The sequence below is a fragment of the Torulaspora globosa genome, chromosome 4 (genome assembly GCF_014133895.1).
Source record: "Torulaspora globosa chromosome 4, complete sequence".
Lineage (NCBI taxonomy): Eukaryota > Fungi > Ascomycota > Saccharomycetes > Saccharomycetales > Saccharomycetaceae > Torulaspora > Torulaspora globosa.
In genome coordinates this window covers 629,079-642,467 of record NC_050730.1, presented here as the reverse complement: position 1 = coordinate 642,467, position 13,389 = coordinate 629,079, and the positions used below count along the sequence as shown (strand labels likewise).

At 43.1% G+C, this 13,389-nt stretch overlaps 5 protein-coding genes across 5 annotated transcripts; 3 read left to right on the top strand and 2 right to left on the bottom strand.

The window, feature by feature from the left end:
* Nucleotides 1-131: 131 nt before the first annotated feature.
* On the bottom strand, nt 132-1,778 carry DPS1 (aspartate--tRNA ligase DPS1; the record flags this gene model as incomplete). Its single annotated transcript, XM_037283619.1, has 1 exon — nt 132-1,778. One exon carries the CDS (start codon nt 1,776-1,778, stop codon nt 132-134), a length of 1,647 nt encoding a protein of 548 aa, XP_037139515.1.
* A 311-nt stretch (nt 1,779-2,089) lies between these two features.
* Nucleotides 2,090-6,238, top strand: STU1 (Stu1p; the record flags this gene model as incomplete). Its single annotated transcript, XM_037283618.1, has 1 exon — nt 2,090-6,238. One exon carries the CDS (start codon nt 2,090-2,092, stop codon nt 6,236-6,238), a length of 4,149 nt encoding a protein of 1,382 aa, XP_037139514.1.
* A 186-nt stretch (nt 6,239-6,424) lies between these two features.
* On the top strand, nt 6,425-8,419 carry POL12 (DNA-directed DNA polymerase alpha subunit POL12; the record flags this gene model as incomplete). Its single annotated transcript, XM_037283617.1, has 1 exon — nt 6,425-8,419. The coding sequence occupies one exon, from the start codon at nt 6,425-6,427 to the stop codon at nt 8,417-8,419; it is 1,995 nt and encodes a 664-aa protein (XP_037139513.1).
* A 134-nt stretch (nt 8,420-8,553) lies between these two features.
* IST2 (Ist2p) lies at nt 8,554-11,613 on the bottom strand (the record flags this gene model as incomplete). The annotated part of the gene is made up of 1 exon (XM_037283616.1): nt 8,554-11,613. One exon carries the CDS (start codon nt 11,611-11,613, stop codon nt 8,554-8,556), a length of 3,060 nt encoding a protein of 1,019 aa, XP_037139512.1.
* A 903-nt stretch (nt 11,614-12,516) lies between these two features.
* On the top strand, nt 12,517-13,383 carry HG536_0D03590 (pyridoxal phosphate homeostasis protein; the record flags this gene model as incomplete). The annotated part of the gene is made up of 1 exon (XM_037283615.1): nt 12,517-13,383. The coding sequence occupies one exon, from the start codon at nt 12,517-12,519 to the stop codon at nt 13,381-13,383; it is 867 nt and encodes a 288-aa protein (XP_037139511.1).
* Nucleotides 13,384-13,389: the final 6 nt, after the last annotated feature.

Genomic DNA, 13,389 nt, shown 5'->3' with positions numbered 1-13,389 from the left:
TTATGCTCGGTTGACGAAGTGTTGTTCATGAGACAAGATCGATGAGAAGTTTTTACAGCGCCAAAATAGGGCTGCACAGAACTATCGCTATGGACGGCAGGTCTTCCTAAGCTATATCAAAACGCTGTAGACTATGGTCTCAATCTCTTTGGATCTCTTGGGAACAAAGAGGCTCTTCTGATGTTTTTGAGGTCTAGGAAGAACATCACGACTCTCTCTAGACCGATACCACCACCTGCATGGGGAGCGCACCCGTAGGTAAACGCGTCACAGTAGTCCTTGAGGCCAGGATCCTCTGGCGACAAACCGTGTTCTTTCATCCTCTCTTGCAGCAGCTCGTGGTCATGGATACGCTGGGCGCCCGACAGGATTTCTTCGCCTCTCATGAAGAAATCGTACGAGTTCGAGTAGCGAGGATCCTCGGGGTCGGGCATGGTGTAGAATGGACGGATTGCCAATGGGAACTTGTCCAGGATGTAGAAGTCTGTTTCGTATTTTTCTCTGACCAGCTTACCAAGCAATTTTTCATTCTCGGTACTCAAGTCATCAAAATCACCGATTTCCTTACCGGCTTCTCTCAACATGGCGATACCCTCTTTGTATTGGATGCGAACCATCTTACCGTCTTCTGGCAATTTGAAATCTTCCACTGGATATTGTTTGCGAACCAATTCAATCTCCTTGGAGTATCTTGTCTTCAGTTCACCAAAGATGAAGACAAACAAGTCGCTGAGTTGGTCCAGGACTTCGTGGTAGTGCTCTTCGAATGTCATCTCCAGGTCGAGACCTGTGAATTCGGTCATATGACGATGGGTGTTTGAGTTTTCGGCCCTGAAGACTGGTGCAATTTCGAAAACCCTCTCGAAATCGGCTACCATAAGTTGCTGCTTGTGGAATTGTGGAGATTGCGCCAGGTAAGCCTTACCCTTGAAATACGAGACTTCAAAGACACTGGCGCCACCTTCACTCGGAGCACCCAACAATTTTGGTGTGTGCACCTCGGTGAACGATTTATTGGTCAAAAATTCTCTGAACAAAGAGCAAACGCCGGATTGGATCCTGAAGATCGCCTGATTTGTAACGGTTCTCAAATCTATCACTCTAGAGTCTAGTCTGGTGTCCAGGTTAACCACTGGCAACCCAGCAGCCTCTGCCTCAGCCTCAGAACGAGATGCGTCTTCCAAAAGGATGGGTAAGCTCTCTGGTGTTTCGGAAATCGAGTGAATCTGACTGACGTGGATCTCCAAGTTCTGCACAGTGGCAGACTTGACTGGTTCTTCGACCTTTCTAACAACACCGCGAACCAAAACGATCGATTCCAAGTTCAAGGAACCAGCCCATTTAACCATCTGCTTCGAGACGGTGCCCTCCTTGTTAACCTTGACAAGCGCTTGGATCAATTCGCTTTGCTGTCTCAAAGTCAAGAAAGCCAAAGTGGCAGCTTGCTGCCTCGTATTATGCACACGAGCTCTGAATAGAATCTCTTTGTTGTCATCCTTTGCCTCGTCCAAATCGTGGAATTTGATCCTTGGTTCACCGGTCCTCGTAGCAGATTGAATCAATGGTAACTTACCATAGTTGTCCTTGGCCGTGTCTGAAGCAGCAGCCTCTCTTTCACGTTCCTCCTTCTCTAGCTGCAACTGGCGTGCCTTTTCCGCCTTCTTCTTCTGTTTTTCTTGCTCTTTCTGCAGCTTTTTCAGAGCTTTCTTGGACAATGGCTGACCGTCTTCACCCAGGATAACTGGCGCAGTACTGGTGGCTTTCTCTTCTTCAGACATTTTTGACTCTGAGAGCTTCTGGATTATTTCCAATGCTTGAGAAGCAGCGCTGATCTCTCCTCAATTGCAGATAATCAACTCATTCAGTGACTTATTTAGCTCGAAAAGTGAAAAATTTGAGAAGCTTACCCGGCCAAATGACTCGAGCTTCTTTTGTTTATGGTGAGTTTGCCTAGGTCTGTCTTTGTGTCTAACTTTTGTTTACATGTTGAAGATTGTTGGTGGCGAATAAACGGAGGTCATCGGCGCTTATTTTCGCTTGATGACGATGGAATTGGCATACTAATCTTGCTCTGATCAAATTAACCCTTATGACGGATCCAAATAGTTCTGGGTTCCCGCTTTACGAGATACTTGTGGGTGATGATCCGAACGCGCATCAATATGATTTCGATACCAAAATGACCCTTTTGACGAAGTTTAAAGGCCACGTCAAGAAAGAGTTGCTTTATATGCCTGCCATTCGGAGCTATTTTAGCAGCCTGTTCTTTGTGCTGGGGTCTTTGTCAGAAACAGACAAGCTGTTAGTGTTGGCACACTCCTCTTTGTGCTATTTGGTTAAGCGGGTAGCGATGCAAATGCCGAGCCATTTCGAAAATGCAGACTTTATTAAAGAGCTATTAAATCATCTTTTCCTCCTTGAAGAAGTGAACAATGATTTGCTGCAGAGAAAGAACGTCTGGACCAGTTCAAGTAGAGCCCTGGAGGCCGTTTATTTGGTTCAACCATTGCTATTGCAAAGATGTCTTAAGGAGTTGCTTAGCGAATTAAAGCACAAGAGAAAGATTCTTTTAGTCATTGATGAGTTTTTGCAGATGACCAAGAGAAATAGTTCAAGCATGAACGATGATATCCTGTTGATGGATATTTTCAGTCCTGAATGTCTACGAAAGCTGGCTAGGAGTGACGCGAGTGGTGCAAACAGCAAGCTGATCTTGGAGATTTTACGAAAAAACTTTCAAAATGACGATGAACTGAAGAATTTCTCCCAACTCATCAGCGAAGAGAAAAGCTCTTTCAAAGTACCGATCTTTGACGTTGAACAGGAACTGCGAAATATTTACAAAGATTTTGAACCTTCTGAGAATAGTCCAGGAAGGTCCGAAGAATTTAGAGACCGCGATTTCACATCGGCAGATGATGTCTCAGAATTTTTGAGCACGTTAATGGTGCCATTCCAAAGTTTGAAGGAGACGGAGCAAAACTGGAAGGCTAGACAATCCAATTTGACTCAACTTCGAGATTTAATAAATGAAAACGATTATGTCAAAGAGAACCCGCTGTCGTTTCTTTCGGCGTGTAAGGAATTGCAGGTAATCGAATGCATAGGCAAAGCAGTCGTATCGCTAAGAACAACGTTGTCGATGACCGCTTGTCAATTAATGAGAACTTTTCTGCAAACTTTCAACCAGAACATAGATCTGGCCGTTCTTGATCAAATATTCATGGTACTAAAAGGGTTGCTGTTAACTGCAAAGAAAATATCCTCTAACGCTGCATTCAACTGTCTCATCGTGCTGTTCATTCATACCGGGTTCCATAGTAAGCTCTTCCAGAACTGTCTGATGTTGATAAATGAAAAATCAGTTTCGGCAAGAAGTTGTTCGGCTATTTTACTGAGGATCATTCTTATCAAATATACAGAACACAAAAAACTGGACAGCTCTCTGGTCTACATTGAGGAATGGCTGAAGAAAGGCATAACAGACGCACAAACTAGCGTCAGAGAACCTATGAGAGTGACTTTTTGGTATTACTATAAAGGTTTCCCCTCCAACGCCCGCAGTTTCCTTAATACTCAGTTTTCGTCACAGTTGAAGAAGGCTATTGAACTGTCAGTGCCGAGCCACTTAGGTATCCGCTATAGCATAACTCATTCAACAACCTCTTCGTCCTTGTCAGACTCTATCAATAAGTCTAATCGCCATCCTAGAAGATATCCAAGTTATGCTAAACCTACCCAGTCCTCCAATGCATCATTACTGCGAGTCTCAAACCACAGATCAACAAGTGAATTTTTAGCAAGTGAGGTAGACCAAAATGCGCAACTGAAAAGAAAGATCAGCGCTCCTCCATCTTCAACATCTCTGAAACGACCGATTAATACAATGACTGAAAGGAAAACCAGTAATTTCAACAGCGAAGTTGAAAGCTCAATTCAGATAGATCTTACGGAAGACATTTCCAACGGGAATTCTAACAGCTTGATAACCAAGTATTTAGTTAAGGAGCCGAACTCAGAAGATTTGGAGTGGATGTATCAAAGTTTGGCATCATCAAATCAAGCCGCAGTGAAGGAAGCTCTACAGATGCTGCAAAAGAAGTTATTGACCGACAATCCAGAAGGAAAGCAGTCAGTTGATTTTACCAGGATTATTCCTACGTTGAGAATGCTGATCATAAGAGCTCCTGCGGAACTGAAGCCTTTCTTGACAATTTCCAGCTTTTGCCGATCAATACCTCTTAATTACGTTATTGAAATTCATGCCATTAATTTCATGGACTTCAATGAGCAGCTATTAAACGAGCATTTACAGGATAATATTCTTCGAACAACTTCTAGCTTGATTATGTGGCTTCATTCAAATGCCTATGAAAAAGAGAAATTCGAAAACAGTGCTGAAATATCGTTGCATTATATGAAGTATAAACAATTCATCTACAACGTTTGTTTCCGAATTTTGCGTTCTTTTCTGCAGATGAATGCTCATCGAGAACCTAATGCCCAAGAGAAGGAAGAATATTCTAATAGTATGCTGGCCTTATCTGCTATATGGGGTCAAGAGTTTGATGAGAGACTTTACTTCGACACGATCTATCTGTTTTACTCTCATGATAGAGAACTTTTTAAGCAAGCTATGAATCGAATCGATTCAGTCTCGAAAGTTGTTCAGATATGTGACAAGCTCGCCGCAAGAGACGGGGAAGATGACTTTGATTACGAGACAATCATTGGAGAGAGGGTCGCTAGCAGTCGAGTTACCGGCGCCAGTGAAGAGGTGGTTGAAGACCGAAGATACATGGAAATGACCATGGTTAACCCATTTCGACCAAACCGAAGTACGAGTGCTGGTAGTGTCGTGCACCACAGAGCTGAGGTTCTAGGAGTCGAAGATCAGGAGGCAAAAGAGGCAAAAATCTCAGAGATGACCAAAGTTGTCAGTGTATATGAAATACCATCTACACGAGAGAAGGAGACCAACATCGACGAAGACGGTGACCTAAAAATGTCGGAGCAAGAAGATCTTAATCTTAGTGACATTTTCACACATTCGGCTGACGATGATCATTTTGGTGTGAAATTTTCTAGGGAGCCTCCCAAAATCATAAATCCTAGCACTAGTTCTTCCACAGCGGATACGTCGTCAGGACTTTTCAAAGACACAACCACAGAGAGACACAGTTTTGGTGGAGATATTTCTAACGAAAGGGATAAATCTCCTGTTACTCCATTGCCCGATCATGAAGCGAAGATTTTGAGTCAAGGAATCAATGGGATCGATATCACGCCCAAACTTGACGATGCCAAAAACAATGTTTCATCCCATGAAGAATCATCGAAAATTCTCCGTAAGGCTATCAAGGATCGCAGTGTATCTTTAGAAGAGAAAGTACTACTCAACCATATCTCATCAGATACTCTGACATACTACGAGATTTGTCAGCTTAGCGCGTTTACAGATGACGCTGTACATGGCAATGATCGTTTTAAACAAATGATGCAAGCGATTGCAAGAATCAAGAGAGGCTCGTTCACTATAAGACACTTAACCAATCTAGCAATGCCCTTGGTGAACTTTTCTGTCAGTGAAGATTTAAAAACATGGCTGGAAACCGACAACGGATATGAGGAGTTGCTCCAGCTCGCAATCTTTTTGTTAAGTTCGGAGGTCGAAATGTTGTCCATACCAATGAACATGGCATGCAAATGCATATTGTTGATAGAGTGCCTAGTCTTGCTAAATGGTCATTTGGATAACGTGGCACCGATAACCTCTTTCGCATTTCGGGACATTTGGAACCGTCTTGTTGAGCTTGTCGGTAAGCTTACCGATTACTCGAATGAGATTTATGTTTTGCTTAATGATTTGAGAGATTTGCTCAATGATGCAGAGTTCTTTTCCGCAACTGATATCACTACAATCATAACCTTTTTGGCGACACAGGCAGAAGAATCTGGACCTAGGATAAAGGAAACATTCCTCATAGAGACACTTTCCATAATAATTGCAAAGAACGGTTCAGTAATCAAAAAAAATCAATTCCCAGAAATCATCCAAATGATGCAGTATTTTCTCAACAGTGAATTCACCGAGTGGCGCTGCGCAAGCGCATCTGTTTTAGCTGAAGTTCTGAAACACTTAGCGCTAACTCAAGCATCGGAAAAGGACCTGGAGGCTGTGTTCAGCTCACTATCTGAACAACAATTTCGTCTGATAAAACTTCTGGCATTTCGGTAAGCATTCAGTTTTTTTTTTTTTTTTTTTTTTCCAATCTCCTGTGACGCGTGAGTTGTGGTATAAACGGTCGCGTTAAGACTTTCATGATCATAGTTAGTGAGACTTCTTTTTGCAAGATTTGACGGTATCGTTGTGAGTTTAGAGAAGCAAGATCTCTGGATACCGCTGATATTAATCCTGACGTTCATGAGCAAATCTGAGATTGTCGCTCAGTTTGGGCCCGAAGCAGAAGCTTCCGAGATTATTTCCTCGCTTCAGGATCTATCAAAAATCTACGCTCTCACAATTGAGGATCTATACATCAAATGGGAACAATTCTCATATCAAAAGCATGAGAATCGCACTGAGCTCAATTCAAGAAATCTCGACAGTTTCAAAAAATTCCTTCAATTGCAAGTGGAGAAGAAGGCAGCGCAGGCCTCGCCTGCTATTTCAAATCCCACATTGAGCGCCAAAATAGTAAAGCCCATGAAGCCTCTCCATTCTAGCCCTTCGCTTTTCGGGTACAATATCCCGAAGGGCTCAGCGTTGAAGAAGCGGAAGCTTAACACTGAAGCCCTGGTGCAGGAAAAAGGTCATAAACTTGAGTTCTCAGATGGTTTATCGGAGCATCACACGAATGTGAATGATGGGCAAGGGGAAGCAGGTCACAATGCCATGACAAACACACCTCCTAAATCGAGCGGTACATCACAAGCAACTGCTACACGCGATCATGAACCAGGTAAGATCTTGACGTGCCTAAATCCGGAGAATATCGAGACAGCGGTAGGCCTAGATGAAAATTCCCGAGAGAAAGTTCGAATCACACCTTTTTACGATCCGGAGAGATACAAGTTTAGAACGATGAGACAGAGTCTCTCAGATGCAGCTGATGTTCTTGATTTACAGATAGAGACTATCGCAAAGATTATTCAAAACCACTATGAACTAAGTCCTTCAGATTTCGGTGATCCCTCTATTCAAGCTCAAAGTCAAATCCATGCCGTTGGTAGAATAGTACCTGACTCCACTACTACGGAAGAATTCCTTAATATGGATTCCCTCGCATTAGAAACATCCAGGATGGCAGGCGTCGGCAGGCGGATACGCCTAGACTTGACTGATATTGATGAAGTGTCATTATTCTGCGGACAGATAGTGGCAGTTAGGGGCAAGAATGCGGACGGTGACTCGTTCAAGGTAAATGAAGTTCTTGCGCTTCCCTACCCAAACTCCCCGGTATCTACTCAGGATGAGCTTCAAAAATGTTGTGAGGCTCTGGAAGGGAAGCCTCTCAAAACCTTGGTTACAAGCGGCCCATATTTTTCCTGCGATTCGTTTGATCTACATTTCTTGGAGCAGTTTGCAGAAAGAGTGAATACTGAAATTAAACCTCATGTACTGATAATGTTCGGGCCATTCATTGACGTAACGAATCCCATGATAGCAAAAGGTGCAATACCCCATTTTCCGCAACTCAAGAATCAGCCCAATACCTTGGATGAAGTTTTCACTAAAGTTATGGTACCTGTTTTAAAAAGGATTAGACAGGATATTCAGGTTATTTTGATACCGTCAACAAGAGATGCACTTTCAAAGCATGCATCTTACCCTCAGGATTCTTACAATCGCAAATACTTACAATTGCCAAAAAATTTCAAATGTTTTGTTAATCCTGCCACTTTCCAGCTGAACGAGGTATTCTTTGGCTGTTCCAATGTGGATACTTATAAGGATATGAAGGAAATGACAAAAGGCGGAAATACATCGATGAGAAACAGATTCGATAGGGTTTCAGAGCATATATTACAGCAGCGTCGATTCTATCCTGTCTTTCCCGGTGGCATCAAGAAGAAACTCTTGTCCACTAAAAATGACGGAAAGAAAGTATATGAACATATTTCAGGAGCGGATCTCGAGGTACCGTATCTTGGCCTGACAGAGTTCGTTGGCAACTTCACACCCGATATTATCATCATTCCCAGTGAGATGCACCATTTTGCTCGAGTTGGACAAAACGTAATCATGATAAACCCTGGAAGGTTCATTGGGCATAATGGCAAACCAGGTACCTGCGCCGAAATTAGCATCACCAGCCCCGACCTAGAAAAGGGAAATCTAACGAAAGTGGATGGACCTGAACCCACTTTTCTGCATAACGTTTGGAAACGTGCTAGAGTTGACATCGTTACCATCTGAGCACAATCAGGAGCAGTCGATAAATCTTGAAAAACAGCAGAACTCGCTGTTGTAAATCATACGTACATATCTTTCGTATACAACTTTTAATTCAGAGAATGACTAATGTTGCTCCTATACTGGATCTGCTGTGTTCATAGTTTTTTCTTTAACTTATGAAGCAGACCTTTTTTGTGCTTGCCTTTATTATCCTTTAATGTCTTGACAGACTCTTGTGGCTTACGTTCCATTGATTTCTTTCGTTGATTGCTTCCTTTGAGTCCATCAGAGACATCGCTTTGTTGAGTATGCGATGACTGTGTCGCTTTCGATTTCACACTGTTCGAACGATTCAGAGAAGCTCTTTGGTTATCCATCACTGAAGTTCCTGTCGTTCTTGTCGATTTTATCGAAGTTGGCACGTCACGACCAAATTGTTGCATGGCGTTCATTTGAGAAGGTGTCCGAGAATGGCTTGTGAGGGCTGCCGCAGCAGCGCTTGCGGCTAAAGATGTATCCCCGTCCTTTTGTGCCAGGTGGTCATCGCGGACATTATGAGGAATGGTGTTTAAGACCTTTGCTGGATCAAGGGAGCGAGCCTCAGTCGCTAAAGTCTTTTGCGTCTCAATGTCGTTGATTAGTCGACTTTCTTTTCTGGGCTTCGTTACATTATTAGTGACACCAGGAGCGGCCTCCATTTTCTCCTGCTCCGATCTCTGGCCTTCAGGGCGAGTACTCGGTAGAGAAGACTCACTGGTGCCAGGCGAACCAGATGGCGTCACTGGCTTACCGTCGCTGTTATATCTCAAATGGTAATTCTTGGATGTTGGAATAGTTGCCGGTAAAGTTGCTCCAGCAGCAATGGAACCGCTTTCGAGGTTACTTCTATTTTGTGACGAAATAGTCTTTTCCCATACTTCCTCTGCAGAAGATGGTGCTGGTACGCCATTGGCCGCTATGGCGCTATGATCTCTGCTTTCTTTTTGATCATTCACTCCAGCAGTAATTTTAGCTGAAGGTGTTTTTGGAGCAACAGATAAGAGATTTTTCGGTTGCGAAACAGGGTGAGCTTGCCGCTCCGAACCAGCTGCTCTTGTGACAACTGCGGCCGGGATGACTCCGCTTGAAGATTTCTCTTGAGCAGAGCTAGTTTGGTGGTTCGAAGACAACTTTCTGGCCAAGAACTGACTTTCGCCAGTGTTTCGAGCAATTGAAGATTTTGTTTCTGCACTATTATCGAAAGTTTTTAAGCCATTCCGCGATTTATTCTCTTCGGGTTTTGAAGTCGCAATTTTATCTGAGATTGCATTCATGAAGGAATTTGTTTGCCTGACAAGCGAACTTAGATCGATCGGTGGTGGCTCCTGCAAGTCAGTCGCAGGCACGAATCCTCTGGCCACCTTTTGGCCAGAAGCAATGAAAAGTTTCCTGAAGTAAGCAAAAGATAATACAGCTAAATGCTCCGAAATGACAGCAATGATCAATATCGTTGTCGTTGAATAGGGCAAAGGTGAACATCTATACCACAGATCGCGCTTGTTTAACGCATTTTCTAAACCCACGCCGGGCAAACCGGAGTATCGGTACATGATTAGCAGCGTTGGGGCAGCAGTAGCGCCAATCCAACTGATAGTAGATAGCACGGAATCCCAAGGGTTAGCAGATACAAAAGTAGCGTTGTAATTATTTTCACTAACCACCACGTCGTTAGGATTCGTGGAGGGTCTGCACTTTTTCAAAGCTCTCCACAAATCTGCCTTGAACATGACATAACTGAATAGCAGGCTTATTAAGGGAGCCAATGGCCAGATTGTCGAGAACATTGATATATATCCAAACTGGATGATTATTTTCTTGAAATTTTCATCGACGTCAAACTCTCCAAAGTCGCTAACATGATATGACTTAACTTTCTGCCATATGGGTAGCTCGCCAGGAAAATAAGATTTAACCGTTGAAACTATTATTGATTCATGGTCTTTTTCATCTTTCTTCAGCTTACTCATCACAAATTGAATTGCTTTCCTCTGAAACAGCGGTAATATATTCTCCAATGAAAATGCAATAACCTGATTAGTAACAGTAAAGTAGAAAAATTGGTTCCTGTAGCGCTTGACATCTAAGACAAAATCATTTTCAGTAATGGGTATGTGCAACCTGTAGCTCCATTCCGCAATGACTGCCCTTATTTCAGGTGTTATCTTGTATCCTAGAGGCAGATAAATGAAAAGGGTAATCACAAGTGGAACGTAACTGGTGAAGAAAGTTAGAATGAAGTTCTTTTCGACCTTCGACCTAAGTGGATTCGGACCATTTTCCCATTTAACCAATCGATCAACGAAAATTTTATTGTAAACGATGGTGAGTATCGGAATAAAAGAGCAGATCATCACCGTTGGAATTAATGCCATGATTGAGCCTAAAGGTCCAGCATAAAATTGGGTGACGAATATCTCGACGAAAAAACAGAAGAATTGGAAAGATACCAAAGACAACACGAAAAGAACCGCAACTGGCAAGAAGCAAAGTTTCTTACACAGGACAGCTGGTGCCGTACTCAAATGACGTTCACTGGCTTCGCTAAAACTTCGCACTTTACCAAATTTTGAAGAGTAAAAGGGCTCAGACCTGTAAACCCACGAACTAGCGAATAACAAAGACCAAATTACCAAAAAAGCGGTATAAGGTATGTTAAACTCCCACGGCGTGGAAGTGCGCAGCAATTTGCTGACTACCCCTACAACGCTTAGCGGGATCAGCCAAATAATGTAGCTCTTCACAAACGCAAAATACAAAGCCTGTCTCGCATTTTTCGTCAAGCGTTCTAACTGAACCAATTCCTGATCCGAGGGCAAACCAAATGGCTTGCCAATCAAAGAACTTGATGTCTTGTCCAGTTTTTTTCGAGTCTCAAAATCGTGTATCCTTGTGATGGACTTGACAAAATTCAAAGGCTGACAAATCTTGTACAATTTTTCCTCTCCCGTTTCTTCATTGGTCTCAATGTGCGTCTTTCCGTTCTCATTAACGTCCTCTTGAACATTGCCATCCTCGACTCTTGTAAACGCATAAACAGTGTCCTTATCATGTCCCGGCCTGGGCAAAACATGCAAACCCTTTGCACCGAGCTCAGTCAATAATTGAGTCAAGTTGTCCGCAGAGAATTGGAACGCAATAACGTAGTTTGGGTCCAATTGCTGGAACGACTCTGACATTATAGTACCGTACGCTTGATGCGGCAAGACAACTAATCGTTGAAGCTACAATTTCCTGGAAAATTGCCAATGCCAAACTGTATCGACTCAACGATCCAATCAGACTACAAAAGCGGCTTGGCAAGTTGCCTAACCGGTAATAACTGGTAAATAATCCATACTATCCCAATCCCCTTCATACTTTGCTATAATTTTTCACCAGAGGCCGGGTAACCGACCCAAGATACCTGGTAACTACGGTAAGTTCAAGGCCAGTAATGGCGTGGCACGAATCGTAGCTTTCCATCCCCATCCGACATCAATGTGTGCAGATCGAGACGCTGTGTGAGCCACTGACGAGGAGCTTGGCACTAACCCAGCTAAATTTCCGCACGGCTGCCGTGAATTCGGATTCGCACAAGGCTAAAAGACGATTCAAACACTCACTTGACTAGCTACAATTGGCCATGCATGTCTTGCCAAGCAAACCATTTCCCCCTTCTGCTTGTTTGATTTACAGGAATTTTTTCGCAATTTTTTTTTTGTCTCTGCGTCACAAATGGCGACGCTGTCACTTAGCCAGACAGACGTGAAAGTATCGAGAAAATTCACCAAAAAGCATCAGGAATGCATTGAATTCATCTCAGAGACCGGTATCTATAGTAGCCCCGCTGTACTCGCCACGAGAAACCTCACAGGGTGCTCTACTTCTTGAATCAGCAAGACTCAGCTAAATCTGCAGCTAAAAAAAATTACGAAATGTAAATCGGCCAGAAGCCCTCATCCAGCAGCCTCTTCAATGGTCTCCATATTTAATTTCAAAGTTTCTTTGTCAACGAAATAATCGATATTCATCACAGAACGTTCTCTGAAAGAATAAGTGATAAGAAAAATAATGAATGAGAAGCGCAGCATCGTAAACTAATGGTATTGAAGGGAACCGTAAGAGCGATTGGGTCGAGTAAACTGAAGCCGCTTTTCGTCAACAGACCGGTTAGCTTGAGCAGCAGAATGTCGCAAAATTTGTCAATAACGTACGATGTCGAGAGGCAGAAGGAATTGATTGGTCGGTATGAAAGAGTTAAGAAGAATTGCGAAAGATGTGTTGTTGGCAACTCGAAAGGAAGTGATGATGTACTAGTTTTGGCAGTTTCAAAGTTGAAGCCGGTTAGCGACATAAGGATTTTGTATGACCATGGTGTAAGACATTTTGGTGAGAACTACGTACAAGAACTGGTGGAAAAGGCGCATATCTTGCCCCCAGATATTCAATGGCACTTTATCGGTGGTCTACAGACTAACAAATGCAAGGACCTGGCTAAAGTGAAGAACTTGGCTTTTGTAGAGACTATTGATTCGCTGAAGAAAGCAAAGAAGCTGAACGAGGCTCGTCTGAAGTTCAATGCTGACGCGAGCCCTATAGCTTGTAACGTGCAGATAAATACTTCGAATGAAAGCCAGAAGTCGGGTCTGCAGGAGGAGGAAGAGATTTTTGAGATTATAAGGTATTTCCTGGATGAAAACACCAAGAACATTACGTTGAATGGGCTCATGACGATCGGTTCGTGGGAAACATCGCATTTGGAAGACCCGAATGAGGAGAACGCCGATTTCAAAAGATTAGCCGAATGGAAGGAGAAGATTGACGCCAAGTTTGGTACTAATTTGAAGCTCTCTATGGGGATGAGCTCTGATTTTGAGAAAGCCATCAAACAAGGAACATCGGAAGTGAGGATCGGTACCGACATCTTTGGCAGTAGGCCACCTCGGAGTGAGGCAAAATTGATTTGAATGTTA